We start from the raw sequence: 22,587 nt of genomic DNA, 5'->3' as shown, positions 1-22,587 counted from the left end.
GACTAAAGCATCTGCCATTTTTTATACTCAGTAACTGGAATCGAGGCCAGTTCTCTGCTTGAGGGAACTCTTAGTAAAAATACTTTCCAGTGGGACCTTTCCTTACATGGCCACGGTGACAGCTGTAGGCAACTGTAGATCTGGATCAGTACCAGATGACACAATGCCCCAGAGCAACTCTGCATTGGGGCCCTGTGAGAAATTTACATGGCAGCTCCCAGACTCGGCCACTCTTTTAAAGGGGTGGCTGGGTTCCAAAGCACAACTCGGAGTGGGCCCTGCTAGGGCCTGGCAGCTGCTCAAGGCTCAAGGAGGGCATGTACTTTTGTCAGGCCTAACTGGAATAATGAAAATCACAGCTGTTTGAATACATTCAAGTAATGTGTATGTTTTATTTGGATGTACAATTTAAATGCATTCTTTTCCTGCAGGATTTCTGTTTCTTTTCATTGTCATTTATTCTGCCACACATCAAGAAAAAGAAGGTGACACAGATAAAAGTGTACTATCAAGATTCTCTAGAATACTGGAAGAACTTCCTCTAGCTCCAAAATTATTAATGGAAACTACAAACAGGAATCTCTCTCTCTTAGAATCAGGGCTAGAAACTTGCTCTTTGAATAACAAAAATCTCCTTATTTTTTGGCAATGATTAAATTTTGCTAAGAGAGTATCTGAGAGCCAAACAGAGGTCTAGATCCCCCAAGTCCTTTGTACACATATGCACATACAAAATAATGATCCCTGGTTCTATTCCTTACAGTTGCTGCTTGGACATAATGCTAAATTGTGGCCTAGCATTACAAGAATGAAATACAGAAAGCCTTGCGCTCCCATCCTTCCTTCTCCCCTCTCCTCCTTCAATGCAGCTGAAAGAAAACTAGAAGGTTCTGTTTTAGATAACCTCACCTTTTTCATATCATCTAAAGTTTAAATTGTGATCATAGTTCACTGAAGCAATACAACTTCACGTACTATGGTTTGAAGTCAGCCTGTATGAACAAACCATAGTTAAGATTCATCAGTTTGTGTTTAGACAACAGGTCAACCTCCAAGCTAATCTGAAACAGAACTTGTGAAACAAAATAAAAAATTCCTTCCAGTAGCACCTTAAAGACCAAGTAAGTTTGTCCTTGGTATGAGCTTTTGTGTGCATGCACACTTCTTCAGATACACTGAAACAGAAGGGAACTTGTGAACTCATTGTGGCTGCATCAAAACATGGGTGGGAGAGAATGTGGAAACTCAAGGCTTATGCAGACTTTTAACTCATAATACCAAATGAAGATGCAGTGTTACATCTAAATGAGGTCAGGAACGATAGCTGCAAGCAGTAAACCTCCCTTCAGTGAGATCTGGGCAAGAATATTGGCTCCTTCGCATGCAATTAGAAATGATTAATTTCTACAGTGGCAAGTTTAAAAAAAAAACACCTTTCACAAGCTTTATTTTTCTTCTAAAACTAATAAGCCTAGGCTAAAATGTAAGAAGTGCTTATTGACTCTGGCCAGGCTAAATAAAGAGGAGTCTTACCAGCAAGCAGAGAATTGCTGCATGAACCTGGATTTCTTGGCTGCTCCTCAGTTCACAGTATCAGTACAATAACAACTCGTTCAAGAAACTCACAGCTCCATGAATACCACATTCAATATTCCACTTCAACTCTTTGCCACCTAAACGTGGATGGATTTTGCTGCAATTCTGCTTTTGAGAAAATTCTTCTGTATAGCTATCACCTACACCCATCACCAGCTCAGCAGATAAAACTTCCCCATTATAACTATATATAACATATGTGTAGATAAATAAATGTATGCCTTACAGTTTGGTAATATTTTTAAAGTTCTATTTTTTTAAATGCTTAAAATCTTTGTATAAGTAACTAGAAATATTTTCCAATGCTCTCGAGTGTCATTTTACTCTTTTTTTGGTAAATTTGAAAGCTATAACTAAAGCAGCATATACATTTGGATCCCTCTATTACCCTCCCTGCTTCAGTCCAAATGAGAGAGTGTATGCGTGTGAGTTTGGGAGGGTCTCATCCAACTCTTTAAAGCTTTTACGAGTTGACCCTTTATTGGTGGTTTCCTGTCTTCTGACCACAAAGAGAAATTCATTCTCCTCCCCACCTTACAGAGAAGTGTACCCTTGGTGCTGTGAAGTGGGGAGTAGAATGAATTTCTCAGTTAACGCCAAACAGTGAAAAGGAGGAGGGAGGGGGGGGGGTTAAACAAGTTTTCTGCTTTCAATCATTCTTTCAACCAAAACATGAATTAAGAAAATATCCTCATTTTTACAAGAAGGTCCATTATTAGTACAAAGCACAAGCTTCTTTACCACAAGGCCATCTTTCCCTCCCCATTATGAAAGCAGGATTTCTCCCCTCCCCATTTTGATACCTTCCCCAATTAGCTTGCTTTTTCATCTTATCAGCTATTTTCTTGAGATCCACATCATCTGCTTGGCATGATACCAGCTTTTTTTGTACATCAATACAACGCAACACTAAAGCAGACCTTGAACTGCTGCTCGTTTTGCAAGTCTCAAACAAAAGTTCAAGAGATTTATTTGCCCTCCCATGCCTGCATCTTTACAGTAACAAGCAATGTATTAGGAAACATGAGACAAGTGCATATTTGCTGGGTTTGGCAGCGGAACTGTTATCTTCCCAGTAAACTCATGTGAAAAATACTACAAAGGCTTAAGGAAGAGTTATCACTGCTTGTAGAAAACTGGAAAGTGAGCTTTCTGAATTATTACTAATGCATTTTTTTGCATTTTTAATATAAAAATACCAAATAGAGAACCATTCTTAGACAGTCAAGCCATAATCCCTTCCATGGAATTTGATTATTTTGATATACAAATATTGCTGTTATATTAGAAGGGAGGCAAAAGATGACCTTTGAGGCATAGCCGCTATTTAAACAATTATTCATGACAGGAAACCTCATCCTACCTTTTCAGTCTTTGCAGAGCCCAGAGATTGAGCGAGAATTGCAAAGTGTTCTGCATTATCCACATTTCACAACTGAAAATATCTCCCACCAAACATGGCAGAGCTTCACAGCGACTACCGTCTTTTTCGGCAGCTTACTTAATTAAATATTGTGTCACCTCTAAAATACTGATCAAAAGAGAACTTGCCTCATCACAAACAGGCAAGACCACACACCTAGAATGGGCAAGCCAAGAAACAAAAACAAAAAGCCCTTAAGTAATGGGTCAATTTTAAAGAGACACGCCAAAGTAAAATGAGATAAAATACACTCAGACAAGTTAGGTTCTACCAGGACAACCATTCTTCTCAAAAATAATTACCTGGAAGATTATTTTGTGGGGGGGGGGGGGTGTGAGGGGGGAAGAGAGAGGGAGAACTAGTTATTGTCCCCATTACTTCTTCAGTGGCACAACTACTGTGATGAATACAGATATTGGAGCCCCGCACTCACCACAGCTAGACCTCTGCAGCCCACAGGACCACAGGGTCTGATGCCAAGAAAATTAAAAAGCTGTCATTCCTCGATCGCTACTGGATACATTTTTTTAAAAAAAAAAGCTTTTCCCCACCCCCCCCAAAAAAGCTGTCAATCCCTGAATCGGAGGTTAGTTGACCCAGTTTTTGTCTCGTCCCCTCAAAAGGAGATGAGGAAAAGGAGGTGAGCTTTTAGCACTTTATGTTTTCATATCATTTCTATTTTGGCAACATCTTGGGAGCTTCTTTGTCCAGCGGCGACATTGCACAAATGAGAACTCAAGCTCACCATCTCAATGGGATTTGCTTACGGACTGAGAGGATCCCTCTCCCCCATTTTGCATTCCTCTTCAGTCTGGCCCAGTGGTGGACACAGATCCCTGTGCTGTCTCCCCTGCCATATTGGCTTCTTCCCGAAGAGGAGATTCCTCCTCAGCCTGCCCTCTCGATGTAACTGTGGTCTCTGGGGAGATGCTGTGCGGCCCCTCCAGAGGCAGGCAGCCAGGATGATTCTTACGAAAGTGCTGGTTGAGGATGGCCTGGAAGGGGAAACTCTTCCCGCAGACATGGCAGTGAAAGGGTTTGTTTCCCGTGTGTTTGCGGATATGGTACTCCAACTGATCCTTGCGAGTATACTTTTTGCCGCACATACGGCAAACAAAGGGTGTGATGCCCATGTGGAGCCGCATGTGCCGGTCCAGGCTGCCCTTCTGATTGAAGGATTTGGCGCAATAGATGCAAGTGAGACGTGGGTTGTAGCGAAACCACCTCTCAGATACTTCCTGTTCACGGAGATATTCAACATAGCCACTCACTCCAACTATAGCAGACTCCTCCACCTAAAGAGAAATATTACAGACAAGCAGTAAAGATAATGAGCTAGTTTGTATGTGGGAAGAGGGTCATTTCTTTGGACCTAAACATAACAAGAGTGCTTGTAGGGTGTGGGGGGTACAAGCGTGGGGTTAAAACTAGGAAAACCCATGTTCAAATTCCCTCTCAGGGCCAAAATACATGCGACTCAGGCAAGTACAGTTGTGTCTTCACCTGCCTGCCCCCATTACTATCTATTTACTTAATGAGATTGATATGCACTGCCTAGTTAAAATATTTAGGTGGTTTACATAAAACAGTATAAAGCGTTAATTAAAAATAGCTATAAGAACAGCTATAAGAACAAACAAACGATATACAGTATAGATAAAATCAACAGATTTTAAAAATAAATGTATATCATTTGTTGCTTTCCGATCTCTCAAACCCTCGTTATTTGCAGAGATAACAAATCTTTTTCTCGAAGGCAACAATGGGGTTATGGAAGAGATATTCTTAGGCCATCTACAGGTGAAACTCGAAAAATTAGAATATCGTGGAAAAGTCCATTTATGTAAGCAATTGTTTTCATTAGCTACTGGAGTTTAATATATGAGATAGACTCATGACATGCAAAGCGAGATGTCAAGCCTTTGCTTGTTATAATTGTGATTATTACGGTGCACAGCTGATGAAAACCCCAAAGTTGAGATTGTTAATTTGGGGTTCTCATCAGCTGTACGCCATAATCATCACAATTATAACAAATAAAGGCTTGACATATCTCACTTTGTATGTCATGAGTCTATCTCATATATTAGTTTCACCTTTTAAGTTGAATTACTGAAAGAAATGAACCGTTCCACGATATTCTAATTTTTCGAGTTTCACCTGTAAGTTTTTTTCACGAGCAGAAAAATAAGCAAATTCAGGGTGGAAGTCAAAAGGGCTGTACAGAATGATGGATCTATATGAACAAGGCCATAGTCCCTCTTGGACTATAGCAATATGCTCTACATGGGGCTACCTTTGAAGGTGACTTGGAAACTACAATTAATTCAGAATGCAGCTGCCAGACTGCTGACTGGGAACGGCTGCCAGGAGTGTACAGTGGTACCCCGCTAGACGAATGCTTCGCTAGACGAAAAACTCGCTAGACGAAAGCATTCGTCTAGCGGGAGGCTGCCCCGCTAGACGAAAAAGTCTATGGGGCTGCCTCGCAAGACGAAAAAATTTCGTCTTTTTTTTTTTTTTCGTTTTGCGGAGCGCGGCTCCCATTGCCGCTCCGCAAGACGAAAACCCCGCTAGACGAAAATTTTCGCGGGACGAATTATTTTCGTCTAGCGGGGCACCACTGTATAGAACACTGGTCCTAAAAGACCTACATTGGCTCCCAATACATTTCTGAGCACAATTCATAGTGTTTGTTGGTGTTGGTGTAGACCTTTAAAGCCCTTAATGCAGTGATGGCCAAACTTGGCCCTCCAGCTGTTTTGGGACTACAGTTCCCATCATCCCTAGCTAACTAGCTAACAGGACCAGTGGCCAGGGATTATGGGAATTGTAGTCCCAAAACAGCTGGAGGGCGACGTTTGGCCATCACTGCCTTAACGGCTTCAGCCCTGTATACCTGAAAGAGCGTCTCTGCCCCTATTGTTCAGCCCGGACACTGAGGTCCAGCTCTGAGGGCCTTCTGGTGGTACCCTCATTGTGAGCAGTGAAGTTAAAGGGAACCAGGCAGAGGGCATTCTTGGTAGTGGTGCCAACCCTGTGGAATGCCCTCCCATCAGATGTTAAGAAGATAAAGAACCACACAATTTTTAGAAGACATCTGAAGGCAGCCCTGTATAGGGAAGTTTTTAATGTTTGATGTTTTATTATGCTTTTATATTTCTTGGAAGCAGCCCAGAGTGGCTGGGGCAACCCAGTCAGTTGGGAGGGGTATAACAACAACAAACAACAACAACAACAATAACAACAACAACAAACATTACCACACTATTTGAAAACCTCTAACAATGTGAAGGCAGCATGGGAAGGGGGCCTTGGGACTAATTCCACAAGAAAGGTGGAATGATAGGTGGAATAACTTACCAACAGGAGTCTATGTTAGTATACCACTGGCATTTGACTCTGGGAAAAATGCATTACATAAACAACACTGTCACTAATGTGTTGGAGGGGGTGTGTAACACCAACATTCTGTCTTCCATCTATGGGTGCAAAACTACAGACAGAAATTCTTCCACAGGACTCCCACTTATGAGGTTTGCCAGCTGAATCCCGATTTATATTAACATATATTAGGCAAAAGTAGATGCAGCTGCAATAATGGCATTCCTTCCTTCCATTGTTTATTCCATCTCCATTTTATTCCCATTTTATAGCCATCTTCTTCTGTAATTTTCTAGATTGCAGTTCTGCTCATTTCTTGTAAAGTGTGAAATTCATGGATAGTGCTATACAAACAAGAACTCAATAAAATGTAGTGTTCATCATTTCTTTGCTTTATGAGTCTACTGAGCACACTTAGTACTTTTAGTGCAGGATTCCTTCTCTGATTCTCCCACTTTATTCTTTTTTTATAAAGTTTTCTGTTTTACAATTTCAAATAAACATTTTATAAACTTTAAAATAGCCAATGACTTCCCTTCTTCTCTTTCCATGGTTCGTTTTACATATCATACATTCCTGCATATTTTAATATAACCATTCAAATTAATTTTCCACTTTTACATCATCAGTGTTTTCAGCTGTATACAATTATTTTTCATATATTCAATAAATGTTTTCCAGTCTTCTTTAAGCGTATGTTCTTCTTGCTCTTTTATTCTATATGTTAAATCTGCAAGTTGTGCATATTCTGTCAACTTAAGTTGTCACTCCTCTTTAGTTGGGACCTCGTTCACTTTCCATTTTGGGGCTAACAAAACACGGGCAGCAATTTTTGCATACATAAATAACCTTCTCTGACACCTGGGAATTTCAGTCTGGGTTATACCCAACAGAAAGGACTCTGGTTTTTCTGGGAAAGTAGTTTTGAACATTTTTTACATGTCCACCGCATGTGGAGGAAGGTTCCTTCCACTTCTTTACACTTCCAACACTTCTCTGATTCTGTGCTCTATGTCCATTCCCCAGTCCTCTACTACAAAGTGCCTGTCTATAGACAATCTATATGAATAATTACAGTAGTAAAGCCCAAGTTAGGGATACCTACCTGGGAACTGGGTTGTTTGGGTTCATCCACCCGCCATGGAGATTCACTTTTTGACCTGTACCGCTCATTTACAGTAACCACACTACCAGAAGGGCTAAATCTGCAAATGGAAATAAGAGATTAATGGATAGTTGGGCAATATTATGATGCTTTGAACAAAGACATGGGAAGCATCAGAACTTCTGCTCGATGATATTAGTCAATAACATTAGGAGTGGGGCAGCTGGGACTGGACAAAATGTGAAAAGTGTGTGTGTGTGTGTGTGTGTAACGTTGATTTGGCAGCAATGGAATCTTTTAAGGTAGCCCAGCAACTTAGAGATGGACTGAGGAGCAGCTTAGCTTCCTAGGGAAAGGAAATTTGTTAGGGTGAGAAAAGAGGATGGACAGTGTCACAGGCCTATTCACTCATGCAGAAGTTCAGACAGTGGATCTTATTAGGCATATTTCTGTCCAAGCCAGAAATATTCTTCAAACTTCAATTTATGGAACATTTATAAACTGGGGAGTGTGCTTGCCATCAAGTGATGGCTGGTTCCACCCACCAAGTGATACCCAGCTTCCCCCAAGAGCCTTTGTAAGGAGCAGCTGCCAAAAGAACTTTGAGGGGGTTTCTGAGCATTTGAGTTCATTTTTGGGGGGATGAGTTGCTAGGTATTAATGCCAGTAGCCTGGGGGCTACTTTGGGGTACTGCTAGCTGACCTATTGCTAAACTTAACATTTGTTTATTTTTGACATATTTTGTTAACTGTTGACTTGTTAGTTTTATGTTGAAGCGACATTAGCTTTATTATTTATTATCGTTATTGTGCTACTGCATTTTTACAGCTTATTTTCTGTAAACTGCTTTGAGCACATTTGTATTTGTAGAAAATTCAGTATATAAATAAAATCACAACTATGAGTAAGCTTTTCACAACTAGTTGATGTACATTCTGCCATTTATAAGCTCAGCACTCCCACCTGTCAAAGAATTAAGAATAATTTAACTTGGCATTACAGTGGTACCCTGTGTTACGCACATGATCCGTTATGGGCGTGCTTAACACAAACGCCCCCCCAAACCCGGAAGTTTGCGCGTTTTTCGCTTCTGCGCATGCGCGAAGTGCACAGAATGCTTCTGCACGCTCTGGGGAAGACTTCCGGGTTACGGAGGTCCGTAAGTTGAACGTACGCAACATGGAGCGTACGCAACTCGAGGTATGACTGTACCTTTTTTTTTTTTACATACTGCTATGACTGACGCATGAGCCTGTGACCACCTCCTCAACAAGAAGAGCCAGAAATGCTCTTTCAGTACTAATATTTCTTTTTCAAGTAGCAACATTAAGCCAACAAAAAGGGTCAACTCAATAATCCTGCTAAACCACAGTAAAGAAACTTAATTATGGAAAATTCACCATGAGGTCTGAATCGACAAACCATGTTTTGAAGATCATGGCTTGATGTGATGACCACAGGGACAAACCATAGTTACAGCCATTGCTCTGCCTTCAGAGGTCATTGTACCTAGAAATGGGAGAACTGGGAAAATGTAAAAAAAAGAAAGCAGGCAAGCAGCTTGAATCTGTCTGGAATGGACTGGGATGATGGCTGAAATGAACCAAAGAGGTGTTGTGTTCTCAATGACTGATTCACAACTATGGAATTCCTCTCCCTTAGTGATCTATACCAGTCCTGTGCAACCTTTTTGACTAGGATTAAGGGGGCTGAGGTTTTCAGCATATTTTATGTTTTGAAGCTGTTCCAAGTGTGCTCTGGATGCAAGTGCTACAAAAATTACTGTTATCATCTCTTGAGCCTTCAGGGTGTGGTAGGCTTTATACAAGTTAAATGGTAAAGTGGAATCAACCATTAGTTTAGATAAAATACAGTGAATAGATAAATAAATACCAGTGCTGGGGAGGGGGGCAGGCAGATATGAGACTACTGAAAAACACAGTAAACTTGGTGTAGAAGGTATTAAACTTATACCACAGAAACCACTTCTGAGAAAGGGTTAGTGATCTTGTGTATGTTAGGGACTTTTCTAGAAATTTCTAATATGAAAATATGCCCTTCACAGTTTCTGATCCCCCTCTCCCCTGCTACAAAAGCTGAGCAGATCTCTGCCTGGGGAAGATAAAGTTCCACTCTACAGCTTACGTGAAATGATAGAATATTGACTGTCCAGATCACCATTTATGCACTTTCTGCTGTCAATCCTCTACAAACTGCAACTTTCATATGTCCTTTTAATCATGCCCCATCTTCTGTTACTTTTTTAGACAGCAAGCTCTAGACAGTGGGAATCATGGTGCTTGTAGATTCTGTACAATGCCCAGAACACTCTTGGAAGCAAATCGGTTTTTAACAACAGAAAGTCTCACCTGTCAATCTCTGTGCTGGTTGGCCTGGCCACTTTTGCTCCTGATGAGCCTAATGTGTAACTTTCCTGTCCCATTGATCCATGGCCTGTGGTATCAATCACCATGGCAGTGACCTCCTCAGCACTGCTCCCATCTTCTCCAGATGGCTGGTTTTCTGTCCCCAGCCACTCCTCCAGGTTCTCCGTTTTGATTCGTACTGCTCCAAGAACTTTGACGTCATCATCACCCTGCCCTCCATGGTCTGCCACTCCTGTCTCCACATACCACTGACCTGCCCTATTAATCCTCAGTATGGGCTCCCTGCTCTCCACATCTGAGCTCTGCTCAATTATCTGAGGGCTTGTAGACTCCTCAGGAGGACTAAGTTCCCGAATGTCCAGCACAGTGCTGACCTGGCCCATGCGGCTTCCTTTCGGGGTGCTGTGGTGTGGACTCAGAGAGCGATTCAGAGATGGGGAAGCCCGGTGAGATTCTGGAGGCCGTTCTTGATGCTTTGCCCTTGTTTGGCTCAATTCTGCTTCAACGCCGGCTACATTAATTTTGAAATGAATGCCCTCCAAGATCTGCGTGCACTTGTCTATAACATGTTGCATCTGCAGGAAACTAGCTGCAGTCAGGTAGCTTATGATATCAGCCAACTGGAGGCATATCCGGCCCGTGTAGCAAAAAGAGAGGAGTTGCTCAAAAACAGTGGGATTTTTGATGACAGAGATGGAAACCGTACTCATCTCGTTGAGCGACATGTGGTCCCGGAAGTAAGGTGAACTGGCAGCCAGTACTACTTTGTGTGCCCTGAATGCTTGGCCCTGCACATTGACTACAATGTCACATAGCCGGCCCTGCATGCGCAGCTGGTTGAGGTGGCTCAGGACAGAATTGCTGAAGTCAGGAATCTCCAGCTGAATGTTTCCATTTTTCTCCATGTCGGCTCCAGTTGCAGGTGGAGCAACCCTAACAACAACAAAATGGCACCACAGGAAGCATTAGAAAATATTTCTCTTTATGCCTGCTTCTCATACTACACGAGGAAGACAAGAGTGCCCATAAATAGTTCTCAGACAATGAATTTGCACACACTTTCAGATATGATTGTGATTCACAAGAGGATAAAATACAAGTTCTTTTAAAGAACGTATTGCTCAAAATTAGTTGCTTAACACAACCATATTTAGAGGGGTTGAGAACAGAAGAAAAGCAGTCTAGGTTGGCCTCCATTATACATTACATTACACATAGTCTAAACTTTCTCCCTTGGGTATTCATCTTAATAATAACTACCATAAAGAACAGCATCAGTTAACAATAAGAGAAGAAATAAGTGTTTTGAAGCCTTCTGAAAGTTGTAGCAATAAATGTTTGGGACCAATTTACAAAGTGCTCAAAGGGCAAATCATGAATTTATGCACTATTTTTAGAGATACCACCACAGCTTTGGACTTCTGCGATTCTTTCTGTTGCTAAGAACAGATTTCTGATGGGAAGGTCACAGAGACCACACAGAAGCAACTATGGCAGAACAATTAGGAATACACATCTTAACTACACAATCAGCATACCATGCTTTAGGTCAGGCATGGCCAAACCTGGCCCTCCAGAAGTTTTGGGACAACAATTCCCATCATCCCTGACCACTGGTCCTGTTAGTTAGGGATGATGGGAGTTGTAGTCCCAAAACATCTGGACGGCCAAGTTTGGCTATGTCTGCTTTAGGAGCATCAGTGATCTGAGACCACACCCTGTGTTACAGGTGGGGTTTTCCGTAGCTACCTAACTGGATAGATCTGCTGCCGCCTTTACTAATGAATGATAACAGATGCTTCCTGAAACAGTATCCCAGAGAGTAGGTAGTGGGGTGGGTTTGGGGTTCACTTCCAAGTGATGCAAAGATTTATAGATCTGGAGGCAGTTTGTGCTGATAGAACATTGTGGGTATGACAGCAAGCACTAGACAATGGGCTGTAACAACTAGGGGCTTTGAAAAGAACCCTTTCATTCATCTGCTGCTTTTGACAGGGTGTGCCATCTATCTTCCCGCTTTGTGATAACAGTAGCCTACCACAATAGTATTATGAATAAGTAGTACTTTTTTCAGACTGGGAACTCATCTTAAATTTTCAGGAGACCCACTTTTAGTCTACTGTTTTGTTTGTTTTCTCCTTTTCTGTATACGGAGAGTAGAGGCAAAGATAGCTTGGCTGCTATACTGTCAACTGAAAAGGAATATGGCAGATTCAGCTTGTAAGAGCAGGGTTATGAAAAGAAAATCTGCATCCATTTAAATTCCTTCTTCTATGCAATGATTAAACACAGAAAACACACCTTTTGAGGTGGGAGAGGTTGTGAAGCCATTCTATTGTACAGGGGTGTCCACTCCAGCTGAAGACCAATGAATCTGGCTGACGTGGGATACTCAAAAAGTGGTTAATTCTGAACAATGCTGCCCAAACATAAGGGATATTATTTTGGATCCCATATCTTCTATAGTCTTTGTAACTGGGCCTTTAGACATTCATAATTTAAGGTGATAACAAATGCTTTAGCATTTCATTCTTTGGGGGGGGTACTCATTTGCTGTGTTTTAGTTTAATCTATCACTTCGATCACACTCCTTGCAGGCAAGGAATTCCCTTGGGAGTTTCAGAGCATGCCTTGGATAAAAAACAAGTTTGGAAAATACTAATCTAGAGAGTCCACCTTAGGTAAATGATTGGACACCACTGCTCCAAAATACATTTAAGTGGGCACAAAATTCAACATTATTTCCATACTCCCTGCACAAACTATCCCTTTCTTGGGTGAACTAAGAAAATAGAAGGGAAGCAATAGAAACAAGATACCCCAAATCATTAGAATGGAATAAAGTATAGTTGTACCAAGAGAAAACACAGCAACCTTTAATAGGATACAATAGCTAGAAGATACAATCGCAAAACAGTAGCAACTAAAGTTTTAATGACCGTGGTCCTCTGCTTCTGGGTTCAGGCTTCAGCCCTCCCGTTCCTTGTCACAAATGCCCTCACCCACACAGGAAGCGCAGCACCCTTTGCAGGACCTTTCAGCATGCCAAAGCCCTCAACATGCGAGAACATTAAAAAGCAGCTACGTAAAGATGAGGGGTAATTAAAAACAATGAGTCGAGAGAGACCGAAATAAATGAATACTGACATTCCTTCCTTGGTTGGAGGCGGTGGAATAAGAATTAAAATTTAAAAAAGAGAGGGTGGGGAATCGTAGGACATTTTAGCCAGAAACAGTTCAAGGGAGGAGCAAACCGAGTTGCTAAGAGACAGGGGAGGACTACGAATTGGGGTCCGAAAGGAAAGCCCCCCCCCTCATTCCAGGAGCAGTTTAGGCCATCCCACGGGGGGCCCTTTTTAGGGTCCACCTGAGAGCCGTGGGGGGGGGGCGCGTTGGGGGAAGAAAAGAGAGGCTGCAGCTCTCCAGACCTCCTTCCCTTTCCCGAGGGGACCGAAATATACCGTCTACGTACCTCCAGGGGTGGGGGGTGGGGGGTGGGACGAGCCCGAACACCCTTCCGGAAGCGAAACCCCCCAGACAGGCAACGCCCCGGAAGAACATCCCCCTTTCCTTTCCCCGACGTTTATTCTGATTGACTAGCTTTCCTCCAGCCCCTCCTGCCCCGGAGAAAACGGGCTTCTTGTCAGGTAGCCACTCCCAGAGGCGCGAGCCCGCCATGGTGAGGGGGCCCCCGAGGGAGGCGCCTCGTGACCCGCAGCGCGCCGGCTTCCGCGAGCGATTGGTGGGGGAACTTTGGGAGGCGGGAACGAGTTCTTTTCTTCTTTGCCCCTGGGGGCTGGCAAGGGGCGGGGCCATGAAAAGAAAGCCTCGTGCCCTCACGTGATCCCAGGGAGGGCGGGCCCTGCGTGCGTATATAAAGAGGGAGGCCGCACGTTGCTCCCTCTTTTCGAGGTCGCCATTGCTTGCGGTCCGCTGTGCTTTGGGGACTATGGTGAGTGTTCGGGTTTGTTCGCTTTTCTCAGCCAGTTCCACTACAGTAGGATTTTATGGAGCGCGCAGGTTGTTTAGGAAGTGTCGCCTCCCGCGGATGGCTTGGGGTGGGGCGGGATGGAGGCGGATGGCCGCTCCCGCCCGCTCCCCCCCTTGGCTGATCGGGCCTTGCGCGCCAATGGCGTCTGTGCGGCGCGCGGCCTCCTTCCCCTCGTTTCCTTAATGGCCCTCAGCTATCGGATTAGGAGGAGGAAAAGGCGGGAGCGGGTATCTAAATACTAATTTTAAAAGGCCTAAACAGTGGCATTTGTCTACCGGGGGAAACAAGACGAGAGAGGCCCTTATTAGGAGTAGCAAACGAAATGCAGAATGAAAATTACACGTCGGGAGCCCAAATCGCAGGGCGGTGTTGTTGGGGTGGTCGAAACGGTAAAACCTAAGGAGACTTAGGTGGGGAAGATCGCGGCTTTTAACGTAATTCTGGCAATTTCCTTAATTTTGCCCCGAGCTTATTTAGCATTCACTCATCAGTTTCCCACGGGGGCCGAATCGATCTCAGAAATGCCTTGATTTTGCTGGTGAACGGATATTGCAACTCTGGAATAGCTGAGGGGTTTTTTATTTTTTGCGTTTATATCATGCATAGGCGCAAACTGCCCTCCAGATGTTTTGGGACTACCATCATCCCTGACTACTAGTCCTGTTAGTTAGGGATGATGGGAGTTGTCCCAAAACAGCTGGAGGGCCGAGTTTGCCCATGCCTGATTTATATTATCCTTCCTTAGTCCCCACCCCGGAGCTCAAGGCCGCGTGCATAGTACCCCCCCCCGCGCGCCAATTTAATGCCCACAGCAACCTTGACTGAGGGAGTGACTGGCCCAAGATCACCCTGGGAGTTTCTGGCAGAGGGCCTAGTCTGCTCCTCTAACCACTGCACCACACTGGTTCACAGAAATGGCAAATGTTCTGTCCTTCCTCCATACCTAGCATTAAAATTCAGTGAATGGAGCCGCCACCCCTTGCAGGCTAGTAATTCTCCTGCCCCAAGTATATTTTCTAGGCTATTAACTTGGACAGTTGATGTGAAAGAAATCTCACCTTATTTGGAGTGTGGCAGTGGAAACCGTCGTAGCAGGTCTTCTCACAAATGTAAAGTGAGCTGCACCAAAGGTAGCACATGGCATCTTCAAAAAAAGTAATTTCCGGATTAAGATGAGCTTTCCTTCACAGTACCTGCATATGATGATAAATGATGTTGGTAGGGACATCTGAGAGCATGATGAATACCAACATCTCTGAGCAGGATTAGGACCTGGGTATATTCAAGGTTACATTCAATGAGGCATTTTAAAATAGCCCTGCTAGTGCATATTCAGATATTCCTATATTGCAGGTTAATTTATGACAGCTCTAATGTGCCTCACTGAATATTGCAGGCCAGCGTTTAGGCGTCGCATGGTTTACAAGAGCCCTCCAGTGTTTGCCACATTTGCTAAAAAACCCTTTTGCATAATGTGGGTTGGTTTGAAGCTGTAGCCCTGTGTTGCTTAGATTTTTGTGTTGCATGTTGGGCTGAAAGACTATTTCAGGTCAATGGCAGGGTTGATGGTGATTTTCATTCCCAGTCAAATACCAGGTTTTTAGAGGACCCACTTGTTTTTAGAAGCATTTTAACTTCTGAGAGAGGTCTAACATAATTTTTTGTGTGCTTCCTTATAGGCTCAGAAGGTGAAGACGATACTATTTGCAGAGGTAACATTTTTTGTTTTGGATTAAAAGAAAACTGTTTAGGCTGTTTCAGAATGCAATATATAGCTTGCTTAAATGAGAAATTACTTTGTGCCACAATGATGACACTTATTTGCTACTCTTGATTAGAAGAATGATGAGAATGCTCAACCACCTATAATTGAAACTGAGGCACTGAGCATATTTTTAAGAGGTCTCTAAATTGTTTTTAAGGTTTTTGTAACATTTGTTGCTTTCCTTACAGGGTTTTAGAAATGGTTTGGTACTTACAGAAGGAAGGTGTTTGGGTAAGTGTCCTACAGAAGATCAAGTAATCTGTACCTGATGAGCAAGATGTCTGGGAAACAGCCACTTCAGGTTGCGCAATTTTGGGTTGCACACCGTGCCAAACCCAAAAGAATACAATGGATATTCATAATAGAGCATTGAAGCTTAAATGTAATGTACAAAAGCCTCTATCAGCTTTTCCTGTGAGTTTTATATAGTAGGTTTAAAGGGCATAGCCTTAAATTGAGCAAGCTAGCAGCATTAAATGCAGCTTTGGTTTCTCCATTGCCATTGAAGGATGTGTGTCATGACAGCATAGTTCAGCAGATAATCTGTGATGAATGCTGATGTCTTTCGCTCCTATCTGATGCATCCTTGTTATTTTGAGGGTACAGTGGACGCTTGGGTTGCGAATGCGATCTGTGCAGGAGGCGCATTCGCAACCCGTGCTGCTGTATCTGCACGCGTGTGACGCAATTCAGTGCGCATGCGCAAAGCTCGATTTAGTTTCCTGCGTGAGCACTGAAACCCGGAAGTAACCAAAATCACGCAGCCTGAAGCAGCTGTAACCCAAGGTATGACTGTACTATCATTGGTATAGTTTGTTTCTGTACTTATGCTGAACATCAACATTCTTTGCTTGCCAAGGAGATGGCCATTTTATAATAAGCCTATTTACTACTGGGGGGTGGGAAACATGGAACATTTTTAGCTCAAGGCATATTATATTATCTAGTTCTCGAAGCTACTAACATGAGTTTGGCCAAACTGCGAGAGGCAGTGAAGGATAGGCATGTCCATGGGGTCACGAAGAGTTGGACACGACTGAACAACAGCAAATATCTAGTTAAAAACTTTATAGGTGTCTACTGAGGCAACCAGTCAAAAAGAAGTTAACCATTAACAGTGTGTAAGTGTTTGGCAAAAGAGGATTTAGACCAGGGGTCAGCAACCTTTTTCAGCTGTGGGCCGGTCCACCATCCCTCAGACGATGGGGTGGGCTGGACTATTTTTTTTGGGGGGGGAGAACGAATTCCTATGCCCCACAAATAACCCAGAGATAAATTTTAAATAAAAAGGACACATTCTACTCATGTAAAAACACACTGATTCCTGGACCGTCTGCGAGCCGGATTGAGGAGGTGATTGGGGCACATCCAGCCCACGGGCCTTAGGTTGCCTACCTCTGATTTAGACTATTAAGGTCACAAGTTGTAACAGAATTAATTTTTTCTTGCAGGGTCTGCATTTGCACTTTATGCTGCAATATGGCCTAGTTGATTCTATACTATGTATTTCAGTCCAGCTCCCTAGCATGGCGAAACAGGTATGTTTCATGGGAAAATTTGAATGTGTAGTTATGGCAGAAAGGGAATTTTGAGCATTTGGCAGGGCACTTCTCGTGAACAATGGCAGTGACCCAAAGCATGCTTAGGCTGCCCAAAAGTTTTCTGTTTCTCCCCACTCCCATTATATTATTACCAAGCACACTTTGTTGCATTATGCTGTAATGGGTCAGATTGTATCAGTCTTTGAACTTCTTAAAATACACTTAAACATCCTGTATTAAATCACATCTTAAATCTCAGATCTGCATGAATTGCAGCAATAATAAGAGACTTGAGATTTCAGTAGCCCTTAGTGTTTGCTCCACTGCTAGTTGAACCTTTATTTAAAGGGTGAACGTAAGGTTGTATTGATCTTGTCTTATCCCCAGGCATATGAGAATTTTTCAACAGTCGCCTTTTCTAAATAGTGCTGGGATTTGTTGGGTAGTTTGTGTCCTCTCCTGCCTTTGTTCTCCAGAGGCTACAAAGCAGCCATTCTATGTAGTTACCAATGCTGTAGTCATTAGGTTATATGAATACGTTAAATCTGCTGTATATGATGCTGAATCAGGTCGCTGATCCAAATGAGGATAATTGAATCAACACTGATACAGTGGTTCATTGTAGTTTTAAAAAGGAGTGAAGCTGGGTTTAAGACTAAAATCGCTTATTGTCACTTTTTATAGGCATCCGTAATGCGGCTGTATTGAGACGAGTTCTGAAGCAAAAAAGGTGGGTTAGTTACTGGGAGGTGATTTGTCAGTAAGTCCAACCTCACTGTAATTGTTGAGCAGTGTGATAAAACTTGCTTAGAGAGGCTGTGAAGTTTTTCAAGAATAGTCCAATGCTATTGGACTATACTTTTGAAATATGGGTCCCATTTATTCCTAGCACAACTATAAATAATGCTCATGCAGCCTGCCTAAGCGGTGCCAAAGCATCTTAGGTATAACATTGAACAATGTCTTCTAGTTACAGTATATCAGTGAAGGTGAATTTGATAATGTGTAATGCAAGCAGCCTGTGTGATGAGAAGCCAATGAAGCTGACTTAAATAATGGAGGTTTATAATTAGCTCTACCTGACTTGGGCATCCGCTTGCATTTTCCTGTTTAGCAGCTAGCTTTCTCTGGGCTGTCTTAAAGAAAATGTTTCTTTCTAGGTCGTAAGGCGACTTTGAAGATCTTCTTAGTTACATTCCTGATAATGGTAAGTTGCTATAGGACATCTACCTGATTAAATTTGTTCAGCATTGCAGTAACATCAGCGAATGTTTGGGAAGGATCAAGCAATAATGTGGGGATTAGTATGGGCTGCTTGTCTACAATTCTGTTAGTTCTTCCAGATAGGATGGTAATAAAGGTGTTAATTCAGGCCATTTTTAATAGTTTATATAACTTAGGCATGTTTCATAGCTTGCTCAATACTAGACCACACATGTAACCAGTGATGATAATAGATTCCGCCAAATGACTGCTCATGAAATTAACAACATACCGTTCTATATACTGAGGTTACATTGTTCTGTGGTCATTAGTTGGGCAACGTAGGGGAATACAGATTACTTTCTAGTTTCACATTAAAAGAACACGCAAATATAAGAAGTTCCAGGTTCCTTTGGGCAGTTACCTGTGGGAAGGTGTTATCAGTCAAGTCTTAAAGCAAAAGTGGCCAAAATAATGAGTTTAACATTTTCCTGAGCCAAGCCAAGCTGGTTCCCTGTAATAAGATCCTCTGTTGCAACTTAATTGACAAATGTTTCTTTCTCTTTAAAGTCCAAATGGTTGAAGGTTCTCCAGTTTTGAGTTAACTGCTGAAAGAGGTTAGTAAATGACTATAGTTTTGAAATCTGACCCCATAGGCTTAGGTTTGTGTTCTGCTTTGGGGAGGGGCTGTAGTGTAGAGGAGAGCACCTTAACTGTATGCAGAAGGTTCCATGTTCAGTTCCTGGTGTCCAGCTTATAGGAGACTGGAAAGCTGCTGATAATTGAAGTAGGTAGTACTAGGTTAGATGGCTCAATGGGTTGAGTTCATACAAGGCAGCTTTCATATTTTGAGTTTTTTGATATACACAACACAAATTAACTCAGGCTCTGCCTGGAAAAAGCCAATGATGTTTTTTAAGAGTAGTGGACAGAAGATATTTCTGACAGTTGTGCGCTGAGGCTTTTTGCGGGTGGACAATGTAGTTGAGCAGATACATACCAGTGGCACTTGGCGTGTCATAGTACCATGACTTACCTAAGACTGTCTTGCACTCTTTGGGACATGAGGAACAAGATGATCACCCCTCTCGTACTGACACACAACCACTGCCAGTTTGCTTTCTCCTGTCACCAAACGGAGCGGATAACAGCAAAGCTTGCTAGGTTCTTAGCAGGGGCAATCAGAATAAGGGCCACTATCTGACTTGATTCAGGACCCTAAAATGTGCTTTTATACTGAATTTCCTTCTGTGTATATTGTAATGTTTTATTGTTGCTGTGGCCATCAGCTAATGCAAATAAAGTTTCTATCTACCTAAGACTGAACTTCTGAATCAAATAATTTTCTACTGCAGTGGGAATCGGCACTTCTTAATAGGCATCTCCTTCGTGCAAGAATACACTAAAAAACTTGGGTCTTGGGTTGGCTCACGATGAGAACTTTGTCTTTGGTCTGATATATAAACTAATGTTTAAACTATTGCAAATATCTTTTTTTAATAGATACAGTGGAAACTGATGGAGAGGAGTGGCCTAAGCTTCACAATACACTGGTAAGCTATAAAAATGACATGCCACTTCTGCAGTCAGATGTATCTGTTAAGAACCCTTCCCATGGCCCCCTCCCCAATGCCAACGGTATAAATCAAGTGTAAATGATAAGAGGTGGCAGGGAACTCCAAGCTGTTGACCCAGGGCCCAACTAAGTGTTAATCAAATACTGCATCTGCTGATATTTTTGCTCCAGTGGATAAGAAATGGTTTGACTCCTACTGTGGAGCTGTATCTCTTTCACACATTGTATGTTTGTACTGTTGATGATGAAATTGTATAAAACAATGGGAATCTCTCTGAAAAGAAGTGAAGAGAATTTGCACTGAAACAGTACAGAAATGGTACTCCCTTTTAGTGCATTGCTGCTTGGGTGCACATAAGATATTTTTGTTACAGATTAAACGGGGGAATGTTCTGAAGAACTCTTCTGCCTGTGTGAAGCAAGTGCTACACGCTCTGGATTGGGGCAAAAAAGGAACACAGACAACATTTTAAGTTGGTAAGCATGCATTGGTTGTGTTAGAAGTATATTCAAAAATTGGACCTAAATGTTCCCCTGAGGTTATAAAAGTACCGTATGTAAGGGACTGGAGAAGAATGGCCAGATACAGTGATGATAACATAGTTCAGCAGATTGAACTGTGGTGAAGAACTGCAACTGTCTTTCGCTCCTATCTGATGTATCTAGCTTCATGCCACAAGTATACAAGTCCCTTTTTTGGCATTCACTTTTACAGATTCTATTGTAAAACTTCGAATGCAACTCAACACAGCCTGCTGCTGTGGAGTTAAATGATTCCTGCTATGAAATAATTGTCAGTTGAAAAGTCCATCCGCAGAACTGGTTGATTCAGAAACTTGATTATTCCAAATTATTAGTGATTTTGTCCATTCTGTGTTTAAGACATATATATATCTTTCAAATGTAGGTGGTGAACATCTTGAAGTTCAACAGTTGTATGTGAAAGGTGGGTATCTAACTTGTGTATCAAATAGTATATGGTGATGTGGGAATGGATATATGATGATAAACATAACCTTGAACTCTCTCTCTGACTGCATGATGGAAAATATCAAGGTCTGATCTGTTCATTTGCTTGTATGTGCAGCTGTTCTGTGTGGAATGCATGGCTTGACACCCTTTCTACTTCTTCCTAGATGTGAAGTTGCAGCCTTGCCCAGAAGACATTCAACTTATAGTGGAAGAACCTGAATGAAAATTCTGTGACACCTGGATATTAAATATAATTTTTGGTTACAATAGATGTAGATTCTTCAGATGTTTGAGTCAAAATGAAAATGCTGAGCATGTACACCATCCTCATACCTAACAGTTATTCAACAGGAAACAGGTTTTCTAGTGTGGTCCTTCATGGTTTTTATGCACAAATTAAAGAAATAGGAAGATGGGTCCTCTGCAAGAGTTAGGTTGGTGCAAAAGGCACTCTTTCCTGTCGTTTATTCAAATAGATGGGAAAAATAGTTTAGGCAGTAGCAAGTTTTCAGTTAAGATGCCATTTCTGGATAAGGAGTAGTATGACCACAACTGGCATTGAGAAGTAATTGTCCAAGTAATCTTGACTTGGATGTCTTTGGTGATTGTGCTTATATTTCTATTCTTTTTTTTAATGGGCTACCTACCCTAGAGTCTCATGAAAAGGCCAAGCGATAGGAGGTGGGGAAGTTGTAATAACACCCCCCTTTTATGCCAAGGCTGGAAGGACAAACACCCATCATTGGTGGTCTGAAGATCTCCTTTGTTTGACAATCTTGTTTGGACATAGGGTTGCTTATAAATGTGTCTTGTTCCTATATTGTAAACTGCCCTGTATTCCTTGGATGAAGTGTGGTATATACTTAATCAATAAAGGATTTAATACAACCTCATCTGCATCGGCTTCTTTTTAACAAAGGTATAAACATGGGTAGAGTTGCTGAACAGAGAAGTTTGCTATGTTGCCCTTGTGCTTTTTTCAAAGTTAATTCTGTCCCCCTCCTGTACTGGACCTCTACAGTACTGAGGTTTTTGTTAGTGCACAGAAAAAAGGGAAGTTAATAATTCTCATTTGCATTTTCAAAAAGTGAAATGGAGGAAAAGGTTAATGTCTCCTTTCCCACTCACCTAATCTTGGGTTTGTTGAAGTGGAATTTAACATGGTCAAAGGCCCAATTTAAACTTGCCCACGCTAGAGAAATGGGTATTCACATTTATGCAACAGACACATACTGGGAGTTCCCTAAAATCCAACTCCGTGCCCCACTGCACTTTGAGAATATAGATTTCTTGATTCATGAAGAATTGATAGTTGGAAGGATTTACAAATTAACCGCCTCAAATAATTGGCATCCATGCTTGTTAATTCATTATTAAACAATCTGGCTTTTGTTTGATAGAAGTGGTTTATTACGTTTTGATGACCTATTGACCCCCCCCCCACTGGCATGCTACTACTGAAGCAGCTGAGCTTGCCTCAGTATTTTGAGGATAAAATGGGAGCCATCTAAAGGTAATTAGAAAAATAGCTTCCTAAACACTTTTGAGAGCTCCAAAATCTGATGCATACTAGTTTTTACTGTGTTTTACAAAATAGTACAAAAACTTGCAATAATTATAGCCTGTGCTTACAAACCTTGATT

General features: G+C 42.1%; 1 protein-coding gene, 1 long non-coding RNA gene and 8 other non-coding genes across 11 annotated transcripts; 9 read left to right on the top strand and 1 right to left on the bottom strand.

Moving 5' to 3' along the window:
* Positions 1 to 3,552: 3,552 nt before the first annotated feature.
* On the bottom strand, positions 3,553 to 13,459 carry ZBTB37 (zinc finger and BTB domain containing 37). Of its 2 annotated transcripts, none has more exons than XM_033151238.1 (4): positions 13,369 to 13,459; positions 9,879 to 10,829; positions 7,509 to 7,608; positions 3,553 to 4,314 (listed from the first exon to the last, which is right to left on the bottom strand). In XM_033151238.1, exons 1-4 carry the CDS (start codon positions 13,455 to 13,457, stop codon positions 3,826 to 3,828), a joined length of 1,629 nt encoding a protein of 542 aa, XP_033007129.1. In that variant the 5' UTR covers positions 13,458 to 13,459; the 3' UTR covers positions 3,553 to 3,825. The 2 variants fall into 2 exon arrangements, with proteins under 2 accessions (XP_033007129.1, XP_033007130.1); XM_033151239.1 differs by lacking the exon at positions 13,369 to 13,459 and adding an exon at positions 12,198 to 12,319.
* A 20-nt stretch (positions 13,460 to 13,479) lies between these two features.
* LOC117047974 lies at positions 13,480 to 21,794 on the top strand. The gene is made up of 11 exons (XR_004426789.1): positions 13,480 to 13,543; positions 15,567 to 15,599; positions 15,841 to 15,883; positions 17,104 to 17,190; positions 17,878 to 17,923; positions 18,354 to 18,400; positions 18,967 to 19,013; positions 19,900 to 19,949; positions 20,347 to 20,449; positions 20,880 to 20,918; positions 21,109 to 21,794. It is a non-coding gene; the product is annotated as an uncharacterized LOC117047974 (long non-coding RNA).
* Positions 15,076 to 15,154, top strand: LOC117049333. The gene has a single exon (XR_004426961.1). It is a non-coding gene; the product is annotated as a small nucleolar RNA SNORD74 (small nucleolar RNA).
* Positions 16,159 to 16,239, top strand: LOC117049336. Its single transcript, XR_004426964.1, has one exon. It is a non-coding gene; the product is annotated as a small nucleolar RNA snR60/Z15/Z230/Z193/J17 (small nucleolar RNA).
* Positions 18,212 to 18,278, top strand: LOC117049334. Its single transcript, XR_004426962.1, has one exon. It is a non-coding gene; the product is annotated as a small nucleolar RNA SNORD44 (small nucleolar RNA).
* Positions 18,633 to 18,707, top strand: LOC117049332. The gene has a single exon (XR_004426960.1). It is a non-coding gene; the product is annotated as a small nucleolar RNA SNORD47 (small nucleolar RNA).
* Positions 19,297 to 19,359, top strand: LOC117049293. Its single transcript, XR_004426931.1, has one exon. It is a non-coding gene; the product is annotated as a small nucleolar RNA SNORD75 (small nucleolar RNA).
* Positions 20,206 to 20,283, top strand: LOC117049324. Its single transcript, XR_004426952.1, has one exon. It is a non-coding gene; the product is annotated as a small nucleolar RNA SNORD79 (small nucleolar RNA).
* Positions 20,553 to 20,637, top strand: LOC117049335. Its single transcript, XR_004426963.1, has one exon. It is a non-coding gene; the product is annotated as a small nucleolar RNA snR60/Z15/Z230/Z193/J17 (small nucleolar RNA).
* LOC117049323 lies at positions 20,964 to 21,043 on the top strand. The gene has a single exon (XR_004426951.1). It is a non-coding gene; the product is annotated as a small nucleolar RNA SNORD81 (small nucleolar RNA).
* Positions 21,795 to 22,587: the final 793 nt, after the last annotated feature.

This window comes from Lacerta agilis, chromosome 6 (genome assembly GCF_009819535.1).
Source record: "Lacerta agilis isolate rLacAgi1 chromosome 6, rLacAgi1.pri, whole genome shotgun sequence".
NCBI classification, from domain to species: Eukaryota; Metazoa; Chordata; class Lepidosauria; order Squamata; family Lacertidae; genus Lacerta; species Lacerta agilis.
Note: the sequence above shows the minus strand (reverse complement) of the source record. Positions and strands in the feature narration are given on the sequence as shown.

Coding starts and splice junctions, on each gene's coding strand:
- ZBTB37 (XM_033151238.1), bottom strand. CDS start 13,457: ATGTTCTTCCGGGGCGTTGCCTGTCTGGGGGGTTTCGCTTCCGGAAGG. Junction 10,830..13,368: donor CCCACCCCCCACCCCTGGAG/GTACGTAGACGG, acceptor TGTTGTTGTTAG/GGTTGCTCCACCTGCAACTG. Junction 4,315..7,508: donor CCAAACAACCCAGTTCCCAG/GTAGGTATCCCT, acceptor ATTTCTCTTTAG/GTGGAGGAGTCTGCTATAGT.